Genomic DNA, 26,402 nt, shown 5'->3' with positions numbered 1-26,402 from the left:
GTTACTTAAAAAAAAAAAAAAAAGATTTTTGCATGAAAATTTCTAGATCTGAGAGCTATGTAAAATAGATCTGTTGTTCTCAGTCTGTTTTCTTAGTGAATATAAATAACTCATTGTGCAGTTTATTTCAGTTAGATACACAAGTCTAGTTGATAAATTACAGATTGTGTATTTTTTACAATTATGTATTAAATATATAACGTTAGAAATAGCAGTTTCCACTCAAGCACAATGCATTATATTTTAAACTTGTAATATTAGAACTGGCAATTTCCGTTCATGATCAGTGGAGTTATTCTTTAAAGTACAGTGGTGTCGTTCAGCATAACAGCATATCCTTCAAGATCATATACTTGTTTTAACTGTTTTAAAATATGAAGTTTCTACTGGGTTATTGAGTTTCATTTTTATTGCCACAAACATATTTCAGTAGAGAATCAGTTATGCTGGAGACAGTGCTGTTATTGGGTAATAAGCAGTTTTGTAGCATAATAAGGGCTTGAGATGTCTAGGTTTATGACAATCTTCTTGCCCAGTCTAAGCAGGGGACAGTCATTTCCACATGCCTTTCTAAGTCATAGAATATGTCTTGGGCTGCTGTCCTGCTAGAAAGCTTATTTTGGTTTAATATGATGCCAGACATGGCAATGTGCTTATAGAGTGTGTAGACAGTATCTTAACTCAGTACATTTTCCTGCTCCCATCTGACCTACTTGTAGTTACCAAACAAGTTGGAAAACTACTCCTGCTCCCTTTATTCAATGACTATAATCTCTGGGTTATTTTTCTAGGCTGATGTATGAGTATGGGGCTCAGAGCCATAGTGAGAGCAGTGTAAAGGGAGAGCGGGGCTTCAGGTGTCAGCAGTGCAACGCAGCAACAACTGCAACAGACCTAAGGGGAAGGCTGCAGCCTTCTTCCTTGGCAGCCTGAAACAAGCTCTGTGGTAGGAAGGGGAAGACAAGTACCTCTCCCACACCTGCCACGTGGCAGGAAGTCGCCATTGTCCTCCTTAGGGTATATGTGACGTCCTGTCTAAGCTTCTGAAGCATCTCACTGTGCCTGGAGTCTTGCTTAAAAGACAAGGAGAAATGACGAGCTCAGGCATGTCACTGTACTCTAAGCAAGGCTGTAAGCAAAAGTGGGAAGGAATGGAGAAGACATGCAGATGTTTCACTAGTCCCTTCTCTTTCCAAGGTTATGTAATATTTACAGATAGCTCAGTGTCTTACATAATGCTGGGGTGGAGGAAAACACTGGGAGGCTGTGTAAAGGGCCTGAACGTGCTCTCATTGATCTCTGGCAAAGCTCCCGTTTGTTCCCCTCAGAGCCAGAGGGAGCTGTGAATCTTACCCAAGTGAATAGAAAGAGGTAGCCATCTTTAAAAAATGCATGCAATGGTGTCTATTATCTTTTCTTTTTTTTAATTAACAGCATTCTTCCCCTTGCTAATGGAAGGAATTAGTAGAAGTAATAGGTACAAAATGCACACATGAATTTGGAGAAGCACAAATCATGGCACTGCTAAACTCAGAATTGCCAGTCTGGCTTTTTTGCTAACCTATGATTTGAATCTGCAGTCAGAGACTTCGTGTCACTTGCACGTTCTGATGTCCAGGCACTCAGAGATCCTGTTTTTCCTCTCATAATTGACATGGAAGGTGATATTTTGGAACTCCATTTCTGAAGCGTCCTTCTACCTGTTTTTATTCACCCATGTTTCTTCCTTGTCTTTGTTATTCATTTAAAATGCTTGGAATGGCCCAGCATCTAGGATTCCTGCTGGTGACCTGTTTGGCCAGTTCTAGGTAGTTTACAGTGGGCCATTAGCCTCATATTGTCTTCACTGCTCCATTGTCTTTGACCTTCCTTTAACAAAATGCTTTCTACTGAACATATTTTACCATGCTTCTTTCCCCAATTTCTGTTCAAAATCATCTTAAAAAGTGACTGCTGTTACTGTGCTATGTGTAACAGTGTGTGAAAAATTTTCAGTCTGGTACCCCCTTATGTCCAATTTATTTATTTTACATAGGGCATTATTCTATCCCATGATAGAATCTGAGCAGAATGCAATCAGTTGAGATGTTTTAGTCTGTATTGGAGAGAAATAATTTTTTTATAAATGGATATTGTAACTGAAGTTATTTAAAGGGACAAATGATTTTTGGGTGCTTCCACTTGAACTATTTTAAGGAAATTTGGCTTTCAGACCTCAAGTGCACAATATGGCCTGGAGATCAGACCATGTAAGAGGTTGGGAACCTCTTCATCCTCCAGGTGTGAGGAATACAAAAAACATTGGAAATCTTCTCTTTAGTGTTGTATTTCCAGAAAGTGAAATTTCTTTACATCATTTCTGTGGAAGAAAGTGTGGAACTCATCTGTTCTGGAATACAGTTTAAATTTTATTATCCATAACAATCTTTAAAGCCGGGGGGGGGGGGAAGCAAACATCAGACATAGTACCAATTTCAAGTATTCAGGATTGTTCTTCGTTACAGTTCAGATATTCAAAACATTGCTTCAACTTTCTCTGCTATCACAAGGTCAAAACTAAGTCCCCCACCTCTTTCCAAAACAAACAAAATAAGTTTATGTATATTCTTCCATCCTTTTCTGCATCTTAAACTTCATCACAGTTTCTCTTTGCTTTACCATGCATGAACAAGAAGAGAATAAGGTTTGCAGTTTATGGTAGCATTGTTTTTCTTTCCATCCCCATCTTACATTTTCCACTTAGTATTGAATTCCCTGTCTTTTCAGACACTTAGCCACATTACTGGTTATTTGCAGCAGCATGAAACCATCGTACCAACCATTTATGGCTGCACGCTTCCTTTTTGCTAATGAATGACTTCAGAAGTGGATTCCCATTTAGAATATATACTAATGTCTTACAAGAGAAGTCACATTTTCGGCTATAATTTTGGAATTGTTTCTCACATTGGCATGCAGTGATCGGCAGTAAGCCTCATGGAAATAGTTTTCTGTTTTGCAGATGTTAAGTGCTTCAGAAGATGTGCCGGGTCTTTTCATGTGGTCTCTGCTGAATCTACTACAGAGTCAGTTCAAGCCACAAACTCTTACAAGCTATAATTTAGACAACTTGGCTACTAAAGTACTGTTGTCTACTCCCAGCACCTCATAAAGCTTGGATAACCTTGTTGTTTTAGTAATGTTGATTAGCTTGTCAGGAGGTAGGAAACAATTACATCACTTCATATGGAACTTATATTGTGACAGACCTTGAAATAAGGACAAGACCAAGAGCTGAGTTCTTCTAAATTTGGAGGTGGCTCGTATCTGAGGTTTGTGGAAAACTTCTGTTATAAAACAAACATCCTCAAATGCAGGATCAAATAATCTGTTATCCTAAATTTGTGACAGTTCTGATTGTCGCTAGCTTCTGTCATGCCCATTTCCCATTAGACTTGAACTATACATTGCACAAAGATGGTAGTTACCTTTCCGCTGTTGTGGTATGAATTCAGAGGTCATTTAAACTGCTAGCTGAATAACTTATAGATTAAAATCCTGCCTTCTGGTACATGCAGGAAATAGTGCAAACTGTTCAAAGCTATCCGTTCAGTGAATACTGTCTGTAAACCAGAGTTACCTCCTCTGAGGAAAAGACAAAACTTAGTTCTGGTGGTACATTCGGTAGTGAACTGTGCCTTTCAACAAAGCTTCTTTATTACCACCTCTTATGGTGGCCACTGTGGAAGAAGGCCAAGCAAGTGCTGGGGTGATTGACTGAGTCAGTTTGCAATATCCTCTTTGCTGAAGTTGAGCTACTGATGAAAAGTCTTCATTAAGTTTTGTTTCATGTCTGCTCTTTGGAATAGTATTTTATTTTTTTCAGCTAAAGTATTGGATCTTCAAAGGATTGTCCTCTTTCATTTCTGACCGTTGTGTGTATGTCTGGGGGGGGTGCCAGTACCCTCATTTTACGAAAGGGAACCCAAGGCACAAAGCAATGGAGTAGGGGCTGCTCCAAAAGTCTCTTTCTATTTTACAAATGTCTTACAAGAGACATTCAGAAAAGGAGCCAAACTTAGGTCCTCTGAATTACCTCACTGCACTGAGAAGATGCTTAGGACTGCAGGTGCTAGCCTCACTGCCTAGAATTAGTCCTGGGAATGCCCTCTGAGATGCTGTGCATGCTAGAGAGGAGAGAGTCTTTAGTAGTTTCTGGGAACTGAATTCTATATTCTAGAGTTCCTGTCTAGTGATTGCAGTGACAAGACCACAATTTCTTCCTTCACTGAAGTTACTCAGACAACTGATTCATACTGAATTTATCTGAAATTCAGGACATCATTATGTTGGAAGAGATGGAACACCAATTCCACCAGGCAGGATGCATTTCACAAACTCTCCTCTTTTTTCCTTACTTTGCTTGTGTCCTGTTCTCTACTGCCATTTGCAGCAGCTGGTGGTGGGCCACAGTAAATCTTAGCCCAGTAAATTCAGGTTCCTCAGGCAGAGAAAAACTTTGCCTGGTCTGTGTAGGTCAGCCTTCACTGGTGTCTGACTTCACTCAGAGATTTCATTCCTTTCTCATCATTCCTCCTGACCCAGCACCATTATTAGGATGCCCCCACCCCTCTGGCAGTTCCCCTTTAAGCATCCAGAATCTCTACTGGAAACAATTAAAAAGCCACTTATTATTAAGATAAAAGGCCTGTTGTGAAGATGTTAATCTATATTGAGATTAATGAACATAGAAGTTGCCTCTCTCAGTGTAGAGTACCACGTCTTCTATTCTTGTGAACAGTGCAACATTAAATATTTTGGACGAATGCCTTTGTACTTTACTTGTCTCTAGAAAGCTGTTGAAGACCTCATTTGTCATTTAAGAGATATATATCCTGAGCTTGATGTTGACTTTTCAAATTAATGCTGTCTTAACATTGGAATTGTCCTTCAGTGACTATTTTTATAAGCGCATACATGCATCCCAAGATACTCTTGCTAATAATAATCAGACACAGTTAAATTGCATAAGCTCTTTTTGAACTTTCTCTCCCTCTGTGTTCAAGGCATACTCTGCACTGGGAGTTTCGTGAGACAGAGTTAATAGAGGCATGTAACATGAACGTGACAAAAACAGAAAACCCAAAACAAAGATCTCATCTCCCAGACTCCAGGCCTTTATGAAATATCTGCTTTATATTAGCATGAGTGGCTGCTGCTTCAGATCCTCCAGAGTTTTAGCTCTTCACTTACTGTTTATATTCTAATTCTTGTAGCAGCTAAGCAGAGATCAGTTACCAGCAACAGAGAGATCTTTCTTTGGAAGTGTAAAAATTTTCTCCTGTATTGTAAAGTGCTCCCATCACTCCCTTATTTCTGTGCAGCATAACAAATCTGCTTTTAAATTCCACTGAGGGAGAAGATGGAAGAGTCTGGCAATAACAAGCTCCAAGAAGTTCTGCCCATTCACTAGTGCTCTGTCTTTTTGTGCAGAGGGTTTAGTTTGAAGCAGATCAAACTAGTAATGCAATGTCTTTCTTCCTTTCCTTCCACAATACAGTTCTGTATGAGTAAGAAAAGAAAAAATCCTGAGGGCCTTAGGCCCAAATTTGAATTCTTTGCTCATGTGCATGGATGGACAAATCCTCGCTATGTAGTTTGCTACATGTACCAAGTTTGGGGGGCAAGTTTGTGTGTGTGTTAATAACTTGAAGCTGAGTTTTGAGGAAGAGAGAAGACATGTTTGCATATACAGATATTCAGATTTACAGACAAAATCCAAATATGTATTATGGAGGAAGAAAATCTGTTTGATTAGTTGTATCTGACTATAAAGATCTGTAAAGCAATAATTACTGAACACCAAGCAGAGAAACACTAAGTTCATTAATCGTCCCAGAGTAAGAAAGAAAATTACCTGAAGGAGGTTTCTGAATGCACATGACAAATTGTAGTACTGTACCTAAATGTCTCTGAGCTATTACTTATTTATACATTTTCTGCCTTTAAGGACTTTTTTTTTTTCTATAGCCTGAATTTTCCTTATCCCCTCCCCACCTGCATGTAGGTATACGTTGGTATATGGATCTAGGCATGTTGGGATTACAGGCTGATGGCCCTAGTCTGGATGTTTACAATTTTGGGCTTGATGCCTTGTTAGAAAGGTCTCAGCAAATAATACATGAGTATAGACAATGTCACAGCAAGTGATACATTTGATTTTGTAAGGGAAAACCTTTTTTTTTTATTGAACCAAGGTTGTCTTTATCCCTGGATAATCCAGAGGTCCTTTAAAATCACTGAAAAGTCTTCCACTGACTTCAGTGGAATTTTAACAGTCCACTAGTGAAGTTTTAGATCTGAGCTTCTTTTGAGCAAGGCACATTCAAAAGTGAAACTCGAGATGCTGAAGAAGCATGTGTCCTGTACCATAAACTTGAGAAATAAACTATGCACAGCAGGAAAAGCCTAAGGGCCAGATTCTGAGCTACTTCATCAAAAAATGAAGTTGTTGGAAGTTTGCCTGAGTAAAAACTATGTGAGGACATCAAGAGCTAAGTTCATACTAACAGATAAATGCAATAAAAACAAAATCTAACATGATGACATTCTAATAAGATTTGTTGAATATCTTATGCAAATGGTTATGGAACTTGACTTTATGAGGTGATTTACAGAGCATTTAGGGAAATGCAGATATGGTGAAGTATCTTGCTGGCAAACTAAAGAAATCCCTAGAGTATGTCTGCTCTTCATACAAGTAGAAAATACAGCAGCTGTTTGACAAAGAATTTAAGTAAAACAAAAATAGAATAGATTAATCTTTCAGATGCCTTTAAGTGCTTCCTTAGACTTATTTGTTTGGTTTTGTTTGGTTTTCAGTTTAATAATTTTGGGGCCTGCATAAAAATCCTAAGTAAACCTCCACTTTCATTCAGACTTACAAATCTGACTCTTTTTGATCAAGGAAACACAGAAATTGTTACAGACAATTTCACTAAATCCTGTATCATCCTTCAGCAGATACTTTAAGCAGAGGCATCAGATCCCTCTGGTGAACAGTTTTTTTCAAAGTTTTTGTCATTAATCATGACATTCAGATAAACTTTATACTATATATAAATAAAAAAACAAACAAACTCCAAATTTTGTTAAGGTTTCCTGATTCAAAAAATAAAACTTGATGAGTCCTGGCTTCAGGTCTTGTAATCAGATTCCACAGTTTAATCCCACAGTGTTTGGAAAAAATATTTCCTTTAAGTTTTGAATCTGCTAGCTTTAATTACATTGGAGGGCCTCTTGGAGCTTCTATAGAGCTAGGGTTTCACCCCAACTTTTTTTATTGATCAGTATGGAAACTGGTTGGATTTTCTGCTTTTTGCAATAGTCCTTACTTCCAACTAGAGCCATGGATAGTATCTCCTATAAATGGTAAAAATGCACATCAAATTTATTTTCCTGAAAATTTATTAGTATGGAAAGATTTATGCATAAAATAAATAAAAGATTGGGAAAATCCAGAAAGTTAGAAAGAGAAGCATTAAAAGCTAAACATAAGTTAAAGGAACCAGGAAACGGTCTTAAATGGAAAGATAGAAAATTCAGAACTGGACAAAAGGGAAAAAAAAACCTGTGCAGTGTTCAAGTGCCTTGCTGCCATGATTTCCACTGATTACCTTGTTAACTAAATTCCCTCCAAGTTTGGACTTATATGGAGAATATTCTAGTATTATAAAAGTAAATTTGCAGAGTATAACAAGCATCCACTTAATTTAGCGGAGAAGTGTGTTTTGTCCTATCAATCGGAGGCAGTGCTTCTAGGTTAGTTTCTAGGTTAGGTTACAGAGAGGTCTGGGAAGTGAGCTAGAAACTTCAGCATGAAAAAATTAGGCAGAAATTTTAAGCATGAGTACAGTTAATACATGAACAAAGTATTAAAGGAAATGAAGCACTTTGTCTCCTGCAGTCTTAAAATTAAGACCATCTGTCTAGCTGGAATCAGCACTTTAGCCTGGTAAAAAATACTGTGTATACTGGTAGAGTAGTTCGGAGAGATGCAGTGTTCCTTGAACTGATGGTGAACTGACTAGAAAACGTGTTGATCCTTTTATGGCTTCTTTTCATGAGCACGTCACACCACCGAGAACAATTGAGCTTCAGTTTGGGGACGGCCCACAGTTTCTGCTCAGGGATGATGGAGAAGGAGCCTTCTGTGCCATCCAGTTTCCTTGTTCAGCCATCAACTCTATGGCAGTGATGCTTGATGACGTGCCGGGATACCCTTCGAGGCTGAGGAGAGGCAGCCTTTGGGTGGAAACATTGCTCTGCTGCCTTTTACTCCTTCAGGAACAAATACTCACGTCCTGAGTATCCCACAAGGTTGTGGTATGTTTTTCCCACTAGCTAGCTTGACTTGCATAAATTATATGAGCTGAATATTACTAGGATTAGTACTGATACATTTTTTACTATTTTATAGGAAATGTACTGTGTCTGTTGGGGGGCAAAGGGGAATCAGCAACAGCTTTTTACCTTGGTTAAGCTGCAAAGGTGAAGATGGACTGACTAGACTGTAGAAGTGTATCTTAATAGTACATCTGTAGCAGCAAAACTTTATGGGGTCAGGCTATTACAGACTTATTAGAAAAAAATAATGTTATTTCATATTATTTATTTAATATGATCAATATTTTCAGAAACGCATTATGAAAACACTTTGTATCAAATGTCTCCACAAAATTCTTCTCCAGAATTTGTGCACTTGAATCTCCACTGGTTCTTTTGACCTTTCACAGCCACAGGTGCTGAACACCTCTGGAAATTAGATTTCAGAAGTCTGGCGTTAGCTATAAGACATTTAAAATTAAAATATACTTTAAATTTAAAACTATTGGTCTATTTACAGTCTGGAGACATCTATTCCTGTAAAGATTTGTGTTTTTCTCTGGTTCAAGAGTGAAATCAAGCAACAAATGCTCACAGATTCAAACTTAAAAATAAGATTGTTTTTAGCACTGAGTAATTTAACAACTGAAGACTGCAGAAGTGAAGTAGCAAATGCTGAACTCTACTACAGACTCACAGGAATTAGTGGGTGTGCTTTTGTGTTTTATATTACAGAAGTAGTTAGACCCCAGATGACCAAAATGAGCTGACCAGGGATGCATCCTGAGCATCCCACAGTGTTATGTCATGGGTTTTTTTCCACTAGCTAGACTGCAGGTGTTTGGGGTTGGACAAGAAAGGAATGGAAAGCGAAAGGGAAAAGTGCTTGGGATATGTTACTGCAGCTGGGTGACTTGCAGAAATACAGCTCCTGCAGGAGGGATCTGGCTGAAACAAAGGGTATTCAAGACATGGTGGTCTCGCCTCAACCATCCAGACACCCTTGATACTTGAATCATGTTCTGTGGTTAGAATTTCCACAGGTTCAAGTGTCATAATGTCTGCTGATGTCTGCCAGTTAAATCAGGATAGCTGTAGGGCCAAGTCTCTAACAGGAAAAGCTTATCTGTAAAATAACCTGAAATAGGAAAAGGGAAAAAAACAAAACAAAACAAACAGACCCATTTTAGAGAATCTCATAACCTTTCAGGCAGAGATGTGTTTAAAATAATAACTCCTCAGATCAAATTTTTTTTTTTAACACCTGAAATGTGCTTCTTAAACTGTGTGATTCGTTAGTTAAAACAGGGGTAGCCCAATGTAACATAGTTCATCTCCTATGAGTCAGGCTGAAGTCTAGCTACTATTTTTTGGCTACCTTTATATAGCCTGCCTGTGTTTGTCATCACTCCTCTTCATTTTCTAATGTCAAGATGAATCATTTTAGGAATGTTTATAGCAGTTTTGCATGAAACCAGACAAGCTACAGCTTACTGAGCTTTTGCAGCTTTTTTTTTTTTTTTTTTTTTTTGCAGTTGATTGATTGACAAAATTGAAAACCTTTTTTTATTTTTTTTTTCTCTGTGAGGGGGGGGAATGGGTTGGTTGTGTTTAGTTCACTTTCCCAGTTCTGCCTCTCTCCCAGTTATATTAACTTTTATGTGCTTTTCTTGATCTGTGTAAGTGCCCCTCTGACTCTGGAGCAAGAAGGCGATGAAGCGGAGATTCACAGAGCAGCTGTTTCTCCCTGGCAGGCAGGCAGGCAGAGACATTGAAACATATCAGGAGTTCAATGCTGTTTGCAGTGCCCACCAGGATATCTGCAAACTCCTTATTAGAATCAAATCATGGCTTTTTCCCAAAGTGAAAACCTTCTTTGAAGGCGTTTCCCTTTGTTTTAACAAACTCTGCAATGAGCTTTCTGAGATCGGAGAAAGATGAGGTTCCTCTTTGTTCTTCCAGCTGTGGCACGACCGCCTTAGTAAATCTGGGCTCTGTTCAGACCACCTCCTATGGCATTGAAGATGGAAGCTGGTGTTAACTGTGGAGCTCAAGTCTGAGAGCAGTATCTCCAGCACTGCCCAGCCTGTAGATAAATATGCAGCTCTACAGGAACTGGAAGGGGCTCTACTCATGCAGTCACACTGGGGCACATAATTTAGGCATCCCTTTCATTTCCTGTTTTCTGATAGTAGATATTCTGCAGTGTTATTCTGGTATATACACCAGTGTTTCCATGACAGCGCTATGACCAAAAACTTACATCTCTATAAAGAATCTTCAAAATTCTTATAGGCAAAGGTAGAGATGTACAGAAGAACTGGAAATTTTCAGGAATGAACTTTAGTTTGCTGTTGACTTTCTCCCTCCCTGCACGCTGAGATCTAAAATCTATAGTAGATTAATTTTAATAGTAGTGGTATTGCCATTTTTTTACCAGTAAAAAAACCCAATAACCAGCAAATTGAAATAGAGTATTATTTGCCTCGAGACTTCAAAATTTCAAGTGTTATACCTCCCTTGGCAAAACCCATCTACAGAGTGTCCTGTTTCTCATTCTAGAGAAGGTTCTTCATCGGGAATAGATACCAGTGATGTTCCTGTATGAGGTTAAATGTTTTGGGTAATCTAAGCTGTAAACATAGATGTTGACAATATATTTTCATTTGCTGTATGTTGTGCTCTCATATGCACAGATTTCTCCATTGTTCATTAATTCCAGGAGATTTTTATACCTATTTAAAGTAGGTGTAAAATGTTACTGCTATGATCTAATAGCAATCAATTCATTCACTTTGTATTCATGTAAGAGCAAGTCATAGAGAAGAACAGAGAATCTTGTCCACAGTCATAAAATTGATAAATAAAATAAATTTCAAATCTGCGTTAATCCAGCACTGAATTAAACTTGGATTAGTTATATTAAGACTATTATCCATATTTTATCTCASTCAACAATCACCTAGCAACAAAACCATAGAATTACAACTACTGGAGACTCTAATTTGTTTGCTGGTTTGTAAGCATGAAGTCCTCCAGGGTTTGTTGCAAATTCCCTATGTGATAATTTGCGTTTGTGTTATAGTTTGCTTGGAAAAAAGTGGAAAAAGCATATATAGTGTTTTTTTTCCCCCCATCAAAAGATATAGAATAATCTGCATTCCATAAGTTTTGTTTACATATAAAATATCCTCACTGCTTTGAATGTGAAAAGATATAGAAAAACAAAGTAAAAATAAGTATTGTAAACCTCTTCACCTTTGATTAACAGCTCTTGGGGAAATCTACCAACTTTCAAATGATAAAAACATAGCTGGGTTTCTTCAGGGGTGTAAATATGCACAAGTCTATTAAATTGAACAGAATTCCATCTATCTTTGGGTTTTTTTTGTTTGCTTGTTTTTTGTTTTGGGAGATGGCCAAATGCTGGAAGATAACCTGTTTAGCATAGAGGTTGCTACCTGTAATATCTTTCACTTTTTAAAGATATAGATAGTTTGAGGTTAGAAAAAGATTAACATAGCTTCACATAATTGTACCCATCTGCCGCAGTTAATTTGTSTACTGTAGCATTTTAATCAAATGAGTACATCAAATGAAGTTCATTTGCAGCTCTTTAGGTATAGAAAGAACTACTGAAAAACTTACCACTTGTGACCTTTCATTCAATAATGTCCAGTGTCCTTTCTTGTTACAGACTTTTCAAGTTAGCGATTTGCCTGTTTGGAATCCATTCTTTATTTAAGAAAAAGAAGCTAAAAATAAAATATTCTTTATTTCAAGATTAGCTAATCTTAACAATTTCCTTTTGAGCAGTGTGCTGTGAACTAAGGAAAAAATAAAGGGCTTCCTGCAACTCTTGCTACACTGCAGTTAATAGTCTAGTCACTAGATTATTTCTTAGGGCTCCCACAGTAAAAGGAGCAGGGGAACATCCAAGTACCATTTGCCAAAACACATCTTAAAAACAGTTTTATTGTTTTTGTTCGCAGCTGCAGAGAGTACATCATGCATTGCTGAGGCCACTTTGCCTTTATTTGACTATATCTCATGTGCTTATTCTCTTGATTTCCAAATCAAGAAGGTGCTTCACTTTGTGCTTAGCTTTAACTTCATAGAACAGAAATACATGTCAGCTTAAACATGTATGAGCTGACCAGAATAAATATCTTGAATCAGTGCTTAGGTGTGCAGTGTTTTAAAGATGAGATATGGCAAATTATAAGTAATTGGTGCCCAGAGACTTATATATGTAAAATGGAGATGAACATAGCAATTCACAAGGCTTTTGATGCTGTCTACTATAATATCTCATAAGAGAAACTGGTGAAGTATGGACAAGATAAGTGGACAATGAAGTGGATTGAAAACTGGCTGTAAGTGTTGTGATCAGTGGCACAAAGTCCAGCTGGAAGCCAGTCACCAGCAGTGTGTTCCACAGGTTGATACTGGAGCCAATACTGTTTAACCTCTTCATTAATGACCTGGATGATGGGACAGGCTGCACCCTCAGCAGACTTTCAGATGATACAATACTGTGAAGAGTGACTGATAGACCAGATGGTTGTACTGCCATTTAGAGGGACCTCAACAGACTGGAGAAATGAGCTGACAGGAATCTCATGAAGTTCAACAAAGGGAAATGCCAAGTGCTGCACCTGGGGATGAATAACTCTAGGCACAAGGGCAAGCTGGAGGGCCAAACAGCTGAAGATCAACTTTGCAGAGAGGAACCTGGGAGTCCTGGTGGACRACAAGTTGAACATGAGCCAGCAGTCTGGCTTATGTCAAAGAAGTCCAACAGCCTCCTGGACTGCGTTAGGAAGAGCGTTGCCAGCAGGTTGAGGGAGGTGATCCTTCCCCTCTAGTCAGCACTGGTGGGGCCACATCTGGAGCACTGTGTCCAGTTCTGGACTCCCCAGTACAAGAGAGACATGGACATGCTGGAGAGAGTCCAGTGAATGGCCACAAAGATGATTAAGACGATTAAGAGCATCTGTCATATGAGGGGGGCTGAGAAAGCTGGAACTGTTTTGCCTACAGAAGAGATGGTTCAGGGTGATCCCATCAATGTGTATAAATACCTGATGGCAGGGTGTAAAGAAGGTGGAGCCAGACTTTTCTCAGTGGTGCCCAGTGATAGGATAAAGGCAATGGACACAAACTGAAATACAGGAAATTCCATTTAAACATAAGGAAAAGCTTTTTTTACTGGGAAGGTAGTCAGATGTTGGAACAGGTTCTCAGGGAGGTTGTGAAGTCTCCATCCTTGGAGATATTCAAAACCCAACTGGACATGGCCCTGAGCAACCTGATCTATCTGACCTTGCTTTGAGCATGGGGGTTGGACTAGATGATCTCCAGAGGTCCTTTCCAACCTCAGTTATTCTGTGATTCTATGATTCCATGAAGAAAGTTAAATACATAAGAGGATATTTACATTACACTTGTAATTATGCACAGTGGCCTGTCAATAACACATGGATGTTTACCCACTTTCATGATTAAGCTTCTGAAAATCCATCTTTGAATATTTTCTTAAACTGTCTGGAATAATTTCTCCAACAGTCTGGAAAAAACTACAATTTGGGGGTCTATTGTGTTTATGGAGATAAGAGAGGTAAAGTATTCTGCCATTCTGTACAATAAAAACATAACTATAAATTTCAAAGTTAGAATCATGGAGTCATAGAAAAGCCTTAAGTTGGAAGGGACCGCTAGAGATTATCAGCTCCAACCTTCTAGTGAAAGCAGGGCCTAAGATTAGGTTAGATTATATTAGATTAGGGACCTGTCAARCTGAGTCTTGAATATTTCCAGCAAGGGAGATGCCACCACTTCTCTGGGCAACCTATTCCAATGTTTAATTGCTCTTATGTTGAAAAATATTTTTATTATTATTTTTATTATATTAGATGGATTTTTCCCTGAGGCAACTTGTGCCCCTTACCTCTTTTTGGGTCACCATGGATCTCTGTGAAGAGAGTACCTCTATCTTTTCTATAGCTACTTTTTAGGTTTTGGAAGACAGTGATTAGATCCCTCCAAGCCTTCTCTTCTCTAGCCTAGACAAATGCATTCCCTTTTACCTCTCTTTGTATGTCGAGTTCATCAACCCTCAAATCATTTCAGTGGCTCTCTGATGGCCCCTCTCCAATTTTTCTATGTCTCTCTTGAACTGGCGAGATTTCACTCCATATARCCTAGATGATTGGTTCGTTTCTTCTGGTAAGATTTAGTAGCACAATAAGATTTTTTCCAAAGCTCTCTGAGTTCTCTCATGCTGTTATGGGTATCAGAGTAGGCTTCCTAAAGTCTAAAGAGAAATAAATCTCTTTTTTATTGGATAATTTTTCAAAGTTCTGTAGAATGGAGTTAGTCACAAGAGTAATGTAAAAGATAATAGGATTGAACCTCTTCTGGCTAGAGTCAAGAGGTATTCTGCCATTAGCTTTAATGGAAGGAGGGAATGGCAGGAGACAGTTTTGTAGATGATGTGCTGAACTGGGACTTGGCATAGCTGGACTGTGAAAATCACTCAGTCTCCCATGAAACACAGGGAACCCTAGTACAGACCAGACTGAAAATTAAACTCTGCTAAAGGCTGTTAAAGAGCCCCGCTGGGAGAACAGATGCTTGTGTGGCTAGTATGCTTCTTTCTAACTGAGAGACTGCATATCTAGTTGTGTATGGAGAATTGGTCTTGATATTTTGGGGGGAGGCAACAGTGCAAATACAATCCTAGTTGTCTGGAGTTCGCCTGTGTACCTCCATTGATGCCTTTTTTTGAAGGCTAAAGCTTGGTGAAATGATTCTGACCCTAAAGTTCTGTACCAGATTTTTTATAGGAAAACTTGAGAGATGACAAGGCATTGAACATGCATCTGTCTAATTATCAGTACTCTTAACAAAGCAGGAGTGGTCTTCCCCTTCAGGAAAATGGAGTGACTAGCCATTGCATTCCCATTTCTAGATTTGCCAAGATGCATAGAACACTAACCCTTTACCTGGGTCTTTGCTGATAAATAAGGAGGGATAGGAACCGAACCTCAGCCTTGAGGCCAGTGGTATCCCACTCTATAACAGGTTAATCTTGAGAGTGCTGGTGAGCATGGTCCAAAACAGAGCCAAGAAGCGGGCTCACAAACAGTGCGGACAATCAAGGGTTCACTCCCTGGGCCTCTTTTATTTCCAAAATAGATGTGTTCCTTGAATTTCAGCTCTCTTCTCAGAATCATATCTGTCTGTAGCAGAAGAAAAATAAGACAGCAGTGTCATCTGTTGAGTATTGGATTCATGGTAGRGATTGCACCAGTCATTAACAGGTTCTAAGAAACTTGTCAAAACATGGTAGTAATATCTTGTACCAAKAGAAACTGGTGATGTTTCTTTATAGAAAGAAATGAACAATCTTTTCTTGAGGAATAGCTGTGTGTCCTGTTTATGTGTGAAATCTTTCAGTATATCTGCAAAAGTTGTCCAGTCAGTGAGTTTGAACTCTCCCTTTAACTAACAAGAAACTAAACTCAGAGTGCTAGTTCCTTAGACCTTTGACCTGGCTTGGCTGGAGGTTTTTAGATACCTTGGTGCGGATACAACTCTAAGTGACATAATGCCTGTGTTGACAGTCACAAGTAAGTAGCCCCAAGATGAGGACATAGGTGCAGAGTGACAGAATAGTGGCTACAGTGTGATTTTTATGATGTGTCATGCAATCTGATCCTTTTCCTTTGAACACGCTAAGCTTTTGTTAAGTACAGCAAAACCTCAGTTTTCATTTAGGAAAAAACAAAGAAACAAACAGCAGTTGTGTAAGAATGATCAGCTTGAAAACRTGAGCCCTAACATTCAAGAACCAGGAGTCTCTTAAAGGAAAAATATTTCCTTAGTTTTTTGATTCAGGGGTGATGTGGCAGCTTCTGATTTTGAATGTTTAACAGTAGAGGGGATATTTCTGTACTGCTATGATCTTTAGTTGTCATTATTGCTGAATAATGCTTAGTAAAGTGGTTGTTTCAAATCACACCCTCAGAAAAACTCATCCCATTAAGTTTTATGAGACTTAAGAGTAAGTGGAGACTAAACATGTCCTAGGCTTCCCAAACAGTACCGATGTTGGGAATGCTTTACAAATAAAGGGTGTAGCTGCTGCTGTGGATCTTCAGCAATTTACAAAAGGGTCTGTCTTAACAATTATATTTTGAATACATTTTATTTTCTTGTTCCTCAGAGGTGGTCTTTAATGTATTTAATATTTTCAGTGCCCTACAGATACCAAAGCAACGTTTGGRGTCCATCTTAAAGTAGTAGGAGACTGGACAGGTATGTAGAAAAACAATTATTTTTTAGAGACAAATACCTTTATTTGAATCGTTATCAATTTCTGGCTTCAGCATGATTGTACCTTGATTATGACATATTTTCATTAGAGATCATTCATGCTTGTTTTCTCAAAGTTGTTTGTACTACTTTTTCGATGCAACCCTTGGTTTAATCAGAAGTGTATTTTTTCAGATAACACATTTTTCCCACTRCTAACAGATGTTCTGATTGCAATTTAATAATTTGCAATGTTTTTCAGTTTCTGCCTCTTTTTCTTATTTTTAGTAGTCTGCTGCCTCTGTTCAAAGCTTAGAGACTGCAGAAATGCTGAAATATGCAGCTCCCAGATAAGGGGATTGTAATGCCAGTAGTTTGGGTGGCTGCCAGATTAATTAACACCCATGGTATACTGAGATTACAGGTTGCTTTCATGTTCTTCTATGCTCTTCCATTGCTCTCTGAATGTCCTCCAGACCGAGGATGTAAACCAGGATTCCCCACAGAGGAGAACGGTAGTTTGCTGCTCAGTGTGACAGTGGCATACTCACGTGATAGTTGTCATTATTCCTTGATGGCTGGCTTTCTTCCTGCTTAGCATAGCATTTCCTTGTAAAGAAGATAAAGATAAATACACAATGCCATCTTCATTTCTTCTGAAGAAATGTTTTCATATTAATTTGTACTCATTCATGTATTTGTGGAACTGAGTCGAATGAGCTTGTCACCCTATAAGGGATTAGACAAATTCAGGGAGGTTAAGTCTATCGAAGTCTATTCAACTTGTTGGTCCAGCTGCATACTTGGCTACAGGAGTCTCTGAACCTTTAACAGGCAAAACTTGCCATGTTGCTTATAATCTTTTCTAAGCATGTGCTAATGGCTGCTTCTGGAGACAGGATATTGGGCTGGAGGATAATTTTATGCAATATACTGTCATTTGAGCTCTTCTCAAAACCTATTCTTTCAGCCTTTATCCTATTTATTCTGGTCATCTTTTGTATCACATTTTCACATTCCTGAGAGTTTATACCTGACACCAAAGACAGTTAACAATTTATTTCAGAGAACTCAATTAAAAGCCCAAATGAAAGAGATGCAGGGGGGGTGCAGGTATGTTGCAAAATGCAGAGAAGATCTGGTCAGTTGTGAGACATTTCTCCTCTCACTGGCTTCAGCTTCTGCTCCGTGCACCTGTGAGATGGGATGAAAGAAAAATTTCCTGCCTTTAGCTTTAAGGACTTGAGGGAGGATACACACCATGCCACTGCTGGCAAACCAATTCTGCAAGTTACATTTCATGTCAAGTCACTGACACTGAGTCTTATGTTTTGAGAATTGARTAAAATACCTTATGGCCTTAGTCACTTTGTTTTGTAGGTTGGGAAAGCAACTGCATGTCAATAGGAAAGATAAAAGAGGTAACAGAATTGTCAACTCCTGATGAGAAGTTGCTGTTAACAGAATGCCATTTATTGCCCACATCCCAGTGCATATCATTTTAGATATCCAATAGTAGCAAGAAGTGGATTTGGAACAAGTTAGCAAGCACTTGAGAAGTAAATGTTAGCATGGGAACCGATATTTAATAGRTTTTCAGACAATATAAGTATTCACTCTTTAAATCAATGATTTGAATATCTCAAAACATGGGACAGAGAAGGTAGGAAAGAGACGAAGAAAACTCAGAAACCATAATTCTGAGACCTTTGCAAAACAAACAGTAATCCAGACTTCCCTAAATAATGTATTTCTTACTTCATTGAGACCATATGGCGCTATCTGAGTTTAGAAGAGCTGAGAAACTACACTTCCAAGAAGTAGGTTTTGATAAAGGCATGGCATTCCCTCCCATTATTTAGGCAGCAGCATCCTTCAGATAAATTTCCAGTACAAATCTGAGATCTTTCATTTGTCATCTGTGTTATGGTAGTGTTAGTAACTGTATTGTGCTTAACTTTCACGTACATTATAGAAAACTGAGACACACAGGCAAGGGTATTTTTGTAATATAACCTTACATGCCTGTGTAGTAGATACTTTTACCTGAACTGCTTCCCTTGTCTCCTTTGATAGTCCTCTGACCTATTTATATGTCTGTTTTAAGATCAGATGAACCAGACCTCAGCCATGCCTTTTCTCTCTATTGTAAAGGGAGTCTAGATGTGTATCTCTACCTCAGAGTAGTTAGTTTAGTTAACTGAAAGTTAGTTGTGATTTTTCCCACCTACAGGTTCCTAATATGATTTCTCCAACTTTCACCGTGCGTACTGTGTATCGTGTGTAGTGATACAGCTATTACAGACCCTCCCGCAAATGCTTTTATAATAATATAATTATTATACTTGTACTGRTATAAGATTACTTAAGTCAGCATCCATTATATTAACAAAACACTTTGTGGCATTATGGTGGATCAYAATATTACTGTAATTATCTTATTGTGTTAAGAGGTAAAACCTGTGGTTGTAGACCACAGCTTAAGGAGTCTGTCAGGACTTAGACACTCAAGGTACAGTGGGCTCACACAGTGCATTGGCCCGTCTGAGGTGAAGTGCAAATGCGAAGCCATGCAGCTTGGGCTCTCTCTCTTTCATTCCCAGCTAAGACAACTTGTCTTACTTTGCCTTCACCTGGCTGTTATTGCAGCTGAGCTGAGGAATGGTAACTTTAAACCCCGCAGTAACATTAAAGGCCCTGCAATAGTGTGTGTGTGGATCAGAGCTGTGAGATCCATAGATTAGCTAATAAGCTTGTCTTTCTTTATTGAACTCATCTTTTTTATTGACATCCCTTTTAAATGCCTATTTTGTTCAGCTTCTCTCATATCTCCGTGGTAACCCTGCTCTCCTTCAGTTTTGGAAAATTTATTGACTGAATATTTACAAAAGGTTTTTGGAGGGTTTCTTTTTCATTTATTTTCTAGTTTGTCCTCAGTGTTGTCATCTATCAGCCTTCTGTTTCCTCTGTCCTTGCTGCTCCCTCCAGTACCATTGCTTGTTTAGCTTTAGAGCTGACATTTCGGCTGGCACCTCCGGAGGGAAACAGAGCGGCTGCAGGCCATGCCTGATCTGTCCAGCCGCTCAACAGCAATGAAGAAAACACAGCAGCGTATCAAAACAAGGTGTCTCACTCACTAGACAGACTTGAGGGTGCTAGACAGAAAGTGATATTGATGATGCTGAAATAACAGACTTCTGAAACCATGCAGCCTGTTTTTGTGGAAAACAAAAACACAGCACTCGGAAGCGTTAAGGTGAACTGTAGGGTTTAAGGCAACAAGACATTGCTGTTATGTTGCAGTGTACTGCTGGTACCAACTGATGTGAGATTATGTTTAAAACACTGCTGCTGTTCTGTGCCCTACAATAATTTTTATCTTGTAGTGACATCATCCTGCTGTTAAGTCGCTTATGATGCTAGAGACATTTGCAAGGCCTGTCCACTAGTATGGTATTTGTTAAAGGGACCCTGAAACAGCACTTTGCTTACCACCCACTAAATTTGAGACTTCCGTCCCATACGTTCCTACGTGTCATGTATGGCACAGCAGGAGGTGCTGATCTGTGTTGAACTCTCCAGCTAGAACCAGACTGGATAGCTTGTAGGGTACCAGCCTGCATTAATCTAGTAAATATTAGGCCTCATCAGAAAGTACGTACCTTTTCTTAATTCTTCATGTTGGTGCTGAGGATAAACATGGTCAGGAGGTCCTTTAGGTACCAAATACCTTATTTTGAATAAGGTAAAGTAAGGTATTTGTGGTATGATATTGATTTTTGTCAGATATTGTCATAGTCATCCTTTTTTTCTGATAGAACCAGATTTTGGAGCAGGAAGGAGAAAACATTTTTCAGTTAAAAACAAAAAAATTCTTTCTCCCTAGCATGACAAATGTAAGAAAGCATGAATTTTGTTTAAATCCCTGTGGACTAAAACCTGAGACAGCAAAGAGCCCATACCCAATTGTATTATTTTTAAGCTTCCATAATTTTTAAGCCAGTTGTTTGATATTTTGGAGACTGACTAAGCATTTTTTTGAATGCTTACCAGAAGAAAATAAACATGCCTTTTAAGTGGCTCTGAAGGCATGATCTAAAATTTCTGGGCTGGGAGGATTTGTCAAATTGTTTAGGAGTATCTACATGATCCTGRTAAGTCCTTGGAGCTCCTAGTATAGAGAATGTCTGAAGCGACTCAAAGYTTGCTTCGCAATGCTGCACTTAGCTATAATTTATCAGCAAACAAAGGAGTAGCAAAGAAGCAATATTTCATTTTCAGTAACCTAAGGGATAGTTTCAGAGATATTGAAGTAGTGGATCATTCAGTCAGTATCAACTATATTGCTAGTGGATCTTGATTCAGACAGGAGAAATGTATGAAGCATAAGATTACAAGAAAAAATAACATGGCTAGAGAGTTTGCCTGCGGGATGTGACAAGGATGTCCCAGGATCACTATAAATGCTACTGAGTTTCTACAAAAATATCTAGTCACTCAAGCTCTGCTTGATTTGGGCCTGTTTCTTTCCATGGTAGCATGCATTTTGTTGCGTTTAGTCATTAAATGAGATTCTTGACAGGGTATAAAGGCATTAATGACATGGTACTGTTGGTTGTTCCAGCAAAGTGTGGTTTTGAAATCGGAAGACAGAGATGGGAGAGGTGTTATTTTCCCCAGTAGATTTTATGACTACTAATTCTTATACTGTCAGTGAATCCTACTTACACTTTTGAGGAAGATATCGAAATTGAGTGCTAAAAAACTTTAACTGTGTTTCTTTTTATGTAATTTAATATTAGAAATAAAAGTGATGCTGTTGCATTACTGAGAGGTTAAAATGGCTTAACAATATAATTAGCCAAATTGTGTCATAAGGAATATGGGCTTTATTCTTCAGAACCATTAATGTTCATTAAGGTTTTATTAATGACTGTAAACAAGCTCATTAAAAGACAGGATTAAGAGAATGGAGAAAAACAAGGGGAACAGATTTAGCTTACTGGCTTGATGCTGAAAGCCCCTTTCCTCTGATTAAGGAATTAATGATGAAGGTGAGTTTACACGTCCGAATTTTTGGCTCCGGACCTGGATTGCTTTACATTAGTTGAACTCCAGCTGATTTATTACCAAACACAGTATAACTTGAGTCARTTCTCATCTGAACAGTTCGTGAGTTTTACAGGGAAAGAATCAAGATATTTAAGCCAGAAGTTTGCCTTGAAGGAAAGTTTCTCCTACTCTGAGTTCTTTCTTCACACATTTTGTTATGTGTAACCTTCTGTCTTTTTGTATATCCCAAGCTTTATAATTGTGAAAGCAGAGTACGGTATGGCTGCATGATGTAAATTATTTTTTTCCTTCAATATAATACACACAGGAGGTGTGGATATTGCTGTCGTTACGACACTGACCCAAGAATATAAGATTAAAAGATTCCTTGCCCTGTCACGGATGTTTTGTGTAACCTTATGCATTACAGGAATGAAATTTGTGGATCACGTTAGTGTGTAGGAACTTATGGAGTCTAAATGAATGTAGAAAGATCAAAAATAACTATTCTTTACCTTGAAAATAGGATTGCAAGAATATGAAGGTTCCAGGATATGTATTCAAGTGGACTTCCAGGCAAATTTCTGTTTTTGTAATCACCACACACACCCACACACCCACACCAACACACCCACACACACACCCACACACCCACACACCCACCAACACACACACACACACACACACACACACCCACACACACACACACCCACACACACACACACCCACACAGTGTTTGGCTATTTAAGAAGACAAAGTGGCTGCTCTTGAGCTGCCTGTATTTCACCTTTTTTTTTTGTTTGTTTGTTTTTTTGTTAATCTTTGTTCTGATGCTTAAGGAACTTCCATTCTTGCAGTAGTTTTCTGTGCAGAGTAACACAAGTGCTTCAAACAGTGTGTAAAGTCTGGCTGCACTTTGTACTTCCTTTGTGTGTGCACCTTTAAAAATCTCAAGTTCACTTCAAAATGCCATTTTTTCATGTATGACTGTATTTCCCTAGGAGCAATAGTGCACCCCCCTAGATGCCACTCAAGTTTTACTGAAGAGCCCCTACCAAAATAACTTGTTTTGTTCTCAGTTYGGTGAAAAATCTGCCTCAGGGACAGAAGAAAAATGCAAACACTCTTTAGACTTGCAGTTATGAGATCATTTGCTAAAATATATTAAAAGTAAATTTGAAAGGTTTCTTTTTGGGACCCTCTTCAAACAGATTGTAAAAGTTCTGTATTTAAATAGGAAAGTTATATTTCAAGTAGGGAACACTAAAAACTACTGTAGCAACTTTTGATATTTATAAACTTTATGATCAGAAGGAATAGTTATCTTTGTGTGTTCCCATCTCCTGTATGATGCTTTAGAATTTCATCCAACAATTTCTCTGTAGAAGCTAATCCAAAACCAAAACATTTTGTTGAATTGGTTTGCAGTTTTTTCAGCTTCAACCTTTAGATGTCCATGAGCTCTTCCTGTGTTGTTTGTGGAAATAAAGCTCAATTTTGGGATGGTGTCAGTAAGAGAGTTTTGTCCTATGGTGGTYCTTATTTATTTATTTATTTATTTATTTAGCCTTCTTTTTCAGGGCCGGAACCACCCCTGGAAAATTTATGTGAGTTGTAGTTCCCCCACCTTGTGTGCAGAATGCTTATAGAAAATGAGCATGGCACCATTGAACCTTCTATTTGATAAATCTGTTGTGCTAAGTCCTAGTTTTGAGACCTCAGATTTGTCTGGCTCTTTTCTTTCTGCATCCTCTCCCCTTCTATCTTTCCTTTTAAATAGGGAACTGGGACTCGCTGTTCAGTAGAGGTCTCATCATGGATGTGTGCTGTAGTCAAAGTGGTGTTCTCTTCTGCCATAAAGACTACAACGTAACTCGGCAGTGGTGGCTGCTGGTCTCTTCAGATCATGTTACCTTATACTGCTCGTTAATTCTTGGCCTCTCCTACCTGCCTGGCCATTTCTGCTGGTGTCTTGTCTTATGCTTGGATTGGGAAGGACAGGGCCATCGTTTGTTCTGTGCTCAGCACGGCATTTGTGATCCAAGAGTTTTTGAGAGGCATCCTGCAGTCACAGCTCTTCTCTGCCCCAGTCCTCCGCAGGAGATCTGTCCCATTCAATTATAAAGATTATTAAAAAAAAGAAAAATACTGTTTCCAATGAACTATATGATTATCAAGTGCAGAAATAAGATTTCTTTGGAAAAAAAATGAGTATGCAACAGCCGCAGAAATGTTACTTACCCTTTTTTCCATTAAAAAAAAAAGAACCGAAACAAACCTCAGAACTTGCACTGAAAGCACCACATTGTGACACTGGGCCAACTAGCAGTTTTCCACACTTGTAAAAATAGATATTTTGGCATCTTTTATAAACAGAAGAGTTTACTTTGAAAGGTTTATGGCTACACATTTTATGTGAACTTAAACCACACACAAAACCACATGCTAAGCAGAACTCTCTACTGGGCTATGCACTACATGATCCCATGCCTGAAAAAAAAAAGTGAATACTATAGTACAGAACAGAGATGTGGGGACTAGGTAATAATGGAAATCAAGTCAGACTGCCAATGCAACCAACCTTAATCCATTTTTTAATAAAAAAGCTTCATTTTTTGAGTGTCAATCCACTAAATTAATTTATAATTAAAACCTTTTTTTTCTTTTTATTTTTAATCTAACTTTGAAATTTCAAAAGAAGTCAAGACAGAAATGCCTTAAATTCCCTAAAAAGTTTAAGAGACTTCCTGGTAAATTTCTAATGCTTTTGAATCATGAGCAAAATGTGAAATGGTGGTTGCTGCATAGTGGACGTGGCATTTCTTAATAAGACAAATGACTCAGTTGCCTAATTTTTAACTAATACGCTGGGAGAAAAAATACTTGTGGGAGGGAATTCATAGGCTGGAAATCACTTATCCAAAATGTGAATGGGATTCCAGTGTTGCGCACTGTGATATGTGGAGCAGAGTGTGCCGTGACAGTAATGAGCAGTGCTCTGGAATGAAATGCAGCAGCTGATAAGCAGGGTGCAGCATGTATTTTGTTTCACTGACATTATAACCCACATTTCTGCAGCTCAGCCTTGTTCTTGTTCTTGTTCTTCCTCTTTTTCTTCTTTATTTAAACCTCTCTTTTTGCTAAGAACGGGGATAAAATGACAGAACTTGTTTAAAAGAGGATATCATGATATCTTTTATTTTAGATAGTTTGTGGCATTTCTACCAGATTAGTCCAAAATACACTATAATGAAATAATATGCCATGGGAGACAAGTTATGTAGGAAAAGGTAATATCTTTTATTAGATCAACTGAAACAGCCGGAAGAAAAACAGGCAAGCTTTCAGGCATGCAATGCCTGCAGCACATTTGACAAGGAAGGAGCAAAGTAGAAACCAAGAGCAAGGAATAAAATAATATTACCTGTTATTTTTTAAATTATTTTTTCTTTAGAAATATGAGTGTTAGAATTGTTTGGCAAATAAACAGAAGATGCCCCCTCCTCCCAATTTTTTAAAAGTTCATTTACCTCTGCTGTGAGAAGTTTTATTTGTTTTCCAAAAATTCACGTGATCAAAAATATTATCTGGAAGCCAAAAATATCACTTGTAAATGCTGCTTTTTAGGATTTGTATCACTCCAGCTTTCTTTATCTTCTTTTGGCTGGGTTCCCAATTCAGAGTATATTTGCTGTAATGCACTGTGGTCTCTTTCTCTCCTGGAGAGAGAAAACCCTTGTGTAATGGCAGGTACAGTCTGGCTGACAATGCAGCAATTCTAACTGGGAAAAGAGATGGGCATATGAGAAAACTTCACTGTGACTTGCATGAAGTGCAACAGTTTATTTATATGCACATACATACACACACATCCCTCCACTTTCAGAATTTGTTGTTTTTTGTTTTTTTTTGCGAAAACATACATTTTAATGCTTTTTTTTTCTTCTCAAAATCTTAATATCCTTTCTAAAAAACATTTTGATTGGAAAATGTTTGTCCATCTCTAGTGAGTAAAATTCAGATGATGCTTTATGTAAAAAAAAAAAAAAATGTTTTCAGTAATTTGCAGGGAACCTGCTCTGTATTTGGAAGCTGATAAATGGTGGGTGACTGCTGGGTGACCTGAAATCAGCAAATTCTAAATTGAGCTGTACTAAATACCACAATCATGAGTAAGAGAGAATGTATAGCTTCTCTGCTTGGGGAGAGTCAGGAAGGGCTGAAAATCCCAGATAGACATGGCTTTGTTTGTATGTATGCTGGACAAGAGGGAATTCAGCTGGGGTAGAATTTACAGAGGGCTATTGATACATTTTTCAGGGCTGAAAGGGAGATGCTGGGGAGAGGGAGAGCATCAGAGATTATACGCTGGTTGAGTCTTGCTGAAAAGGCTGCTGCGATGATTTTATTGAATTTTCAATGGTAGCCAGCAAACCTACAGTCCCAGAGAAGCCTCCTTGAGTTATGTGAAATGAAAATAAATCAATGAGCAATTTCTGTTCTTCTTTGCAGTAGTTTTAAGGACTATGCCTTCACATAAAAGTAACATATTCCCTTATTTTTTGTGTGCACTGTAAGTGTCATTTCCTCAAGGGAAATACCACAGACACCCACACACATTTCCAAAGACAAAAGCTGAGGTGCTGCGCTGTGCTGTGCTCTGCTCG

At 38.3% G+C, this 26,402-nt stretch overlaps 1 protein-coding gene across 3 annotated transcripts in view; it reads left to right on the top strand.

The window, feature by feature from the left end:
* The window catches only part of NOX4 (NADPH oxidase 4), a 109,337-nt gene that overhangs the window by 33,729 nt on the left and 49,206 nt on the right, over window positions 1-26,402 (top strand). For all 3 annotated transcript variants that reach the window (XM_026081938.1, XM_026081936.1, XM_026081937.1), the window contains one exon: window positions 16,626-16,686. In XM_026081938.1, the coding sequence (XP_025937723.1) occupies window positions 16,626-16,686 (61 nt within the window). The remainder of the gene's footprint in view (window positions 1-16,625; window positions 16,687-26,402) is intronic.

Source organism: Apteryx rowi, unplaced genomic scaffold (genome assembly GCF_003343035.1).
Source record: "Apteryx rowi isolate R43461 unplaced genomic scaffold, aptRow1 scaffold_560, whole genome shotgun sequence".
In the NCBI taxonomy this organism is placed as follows: domain Eukaryota; kingdom Metazoa; phylum Chordata; class Aves; order Apterygiformes; family Apterygidae; genus Apteryx; species Apteryx rowi.
This window is presented reverse-complemented; position numbering and strand designations above follow the sequence as displayed.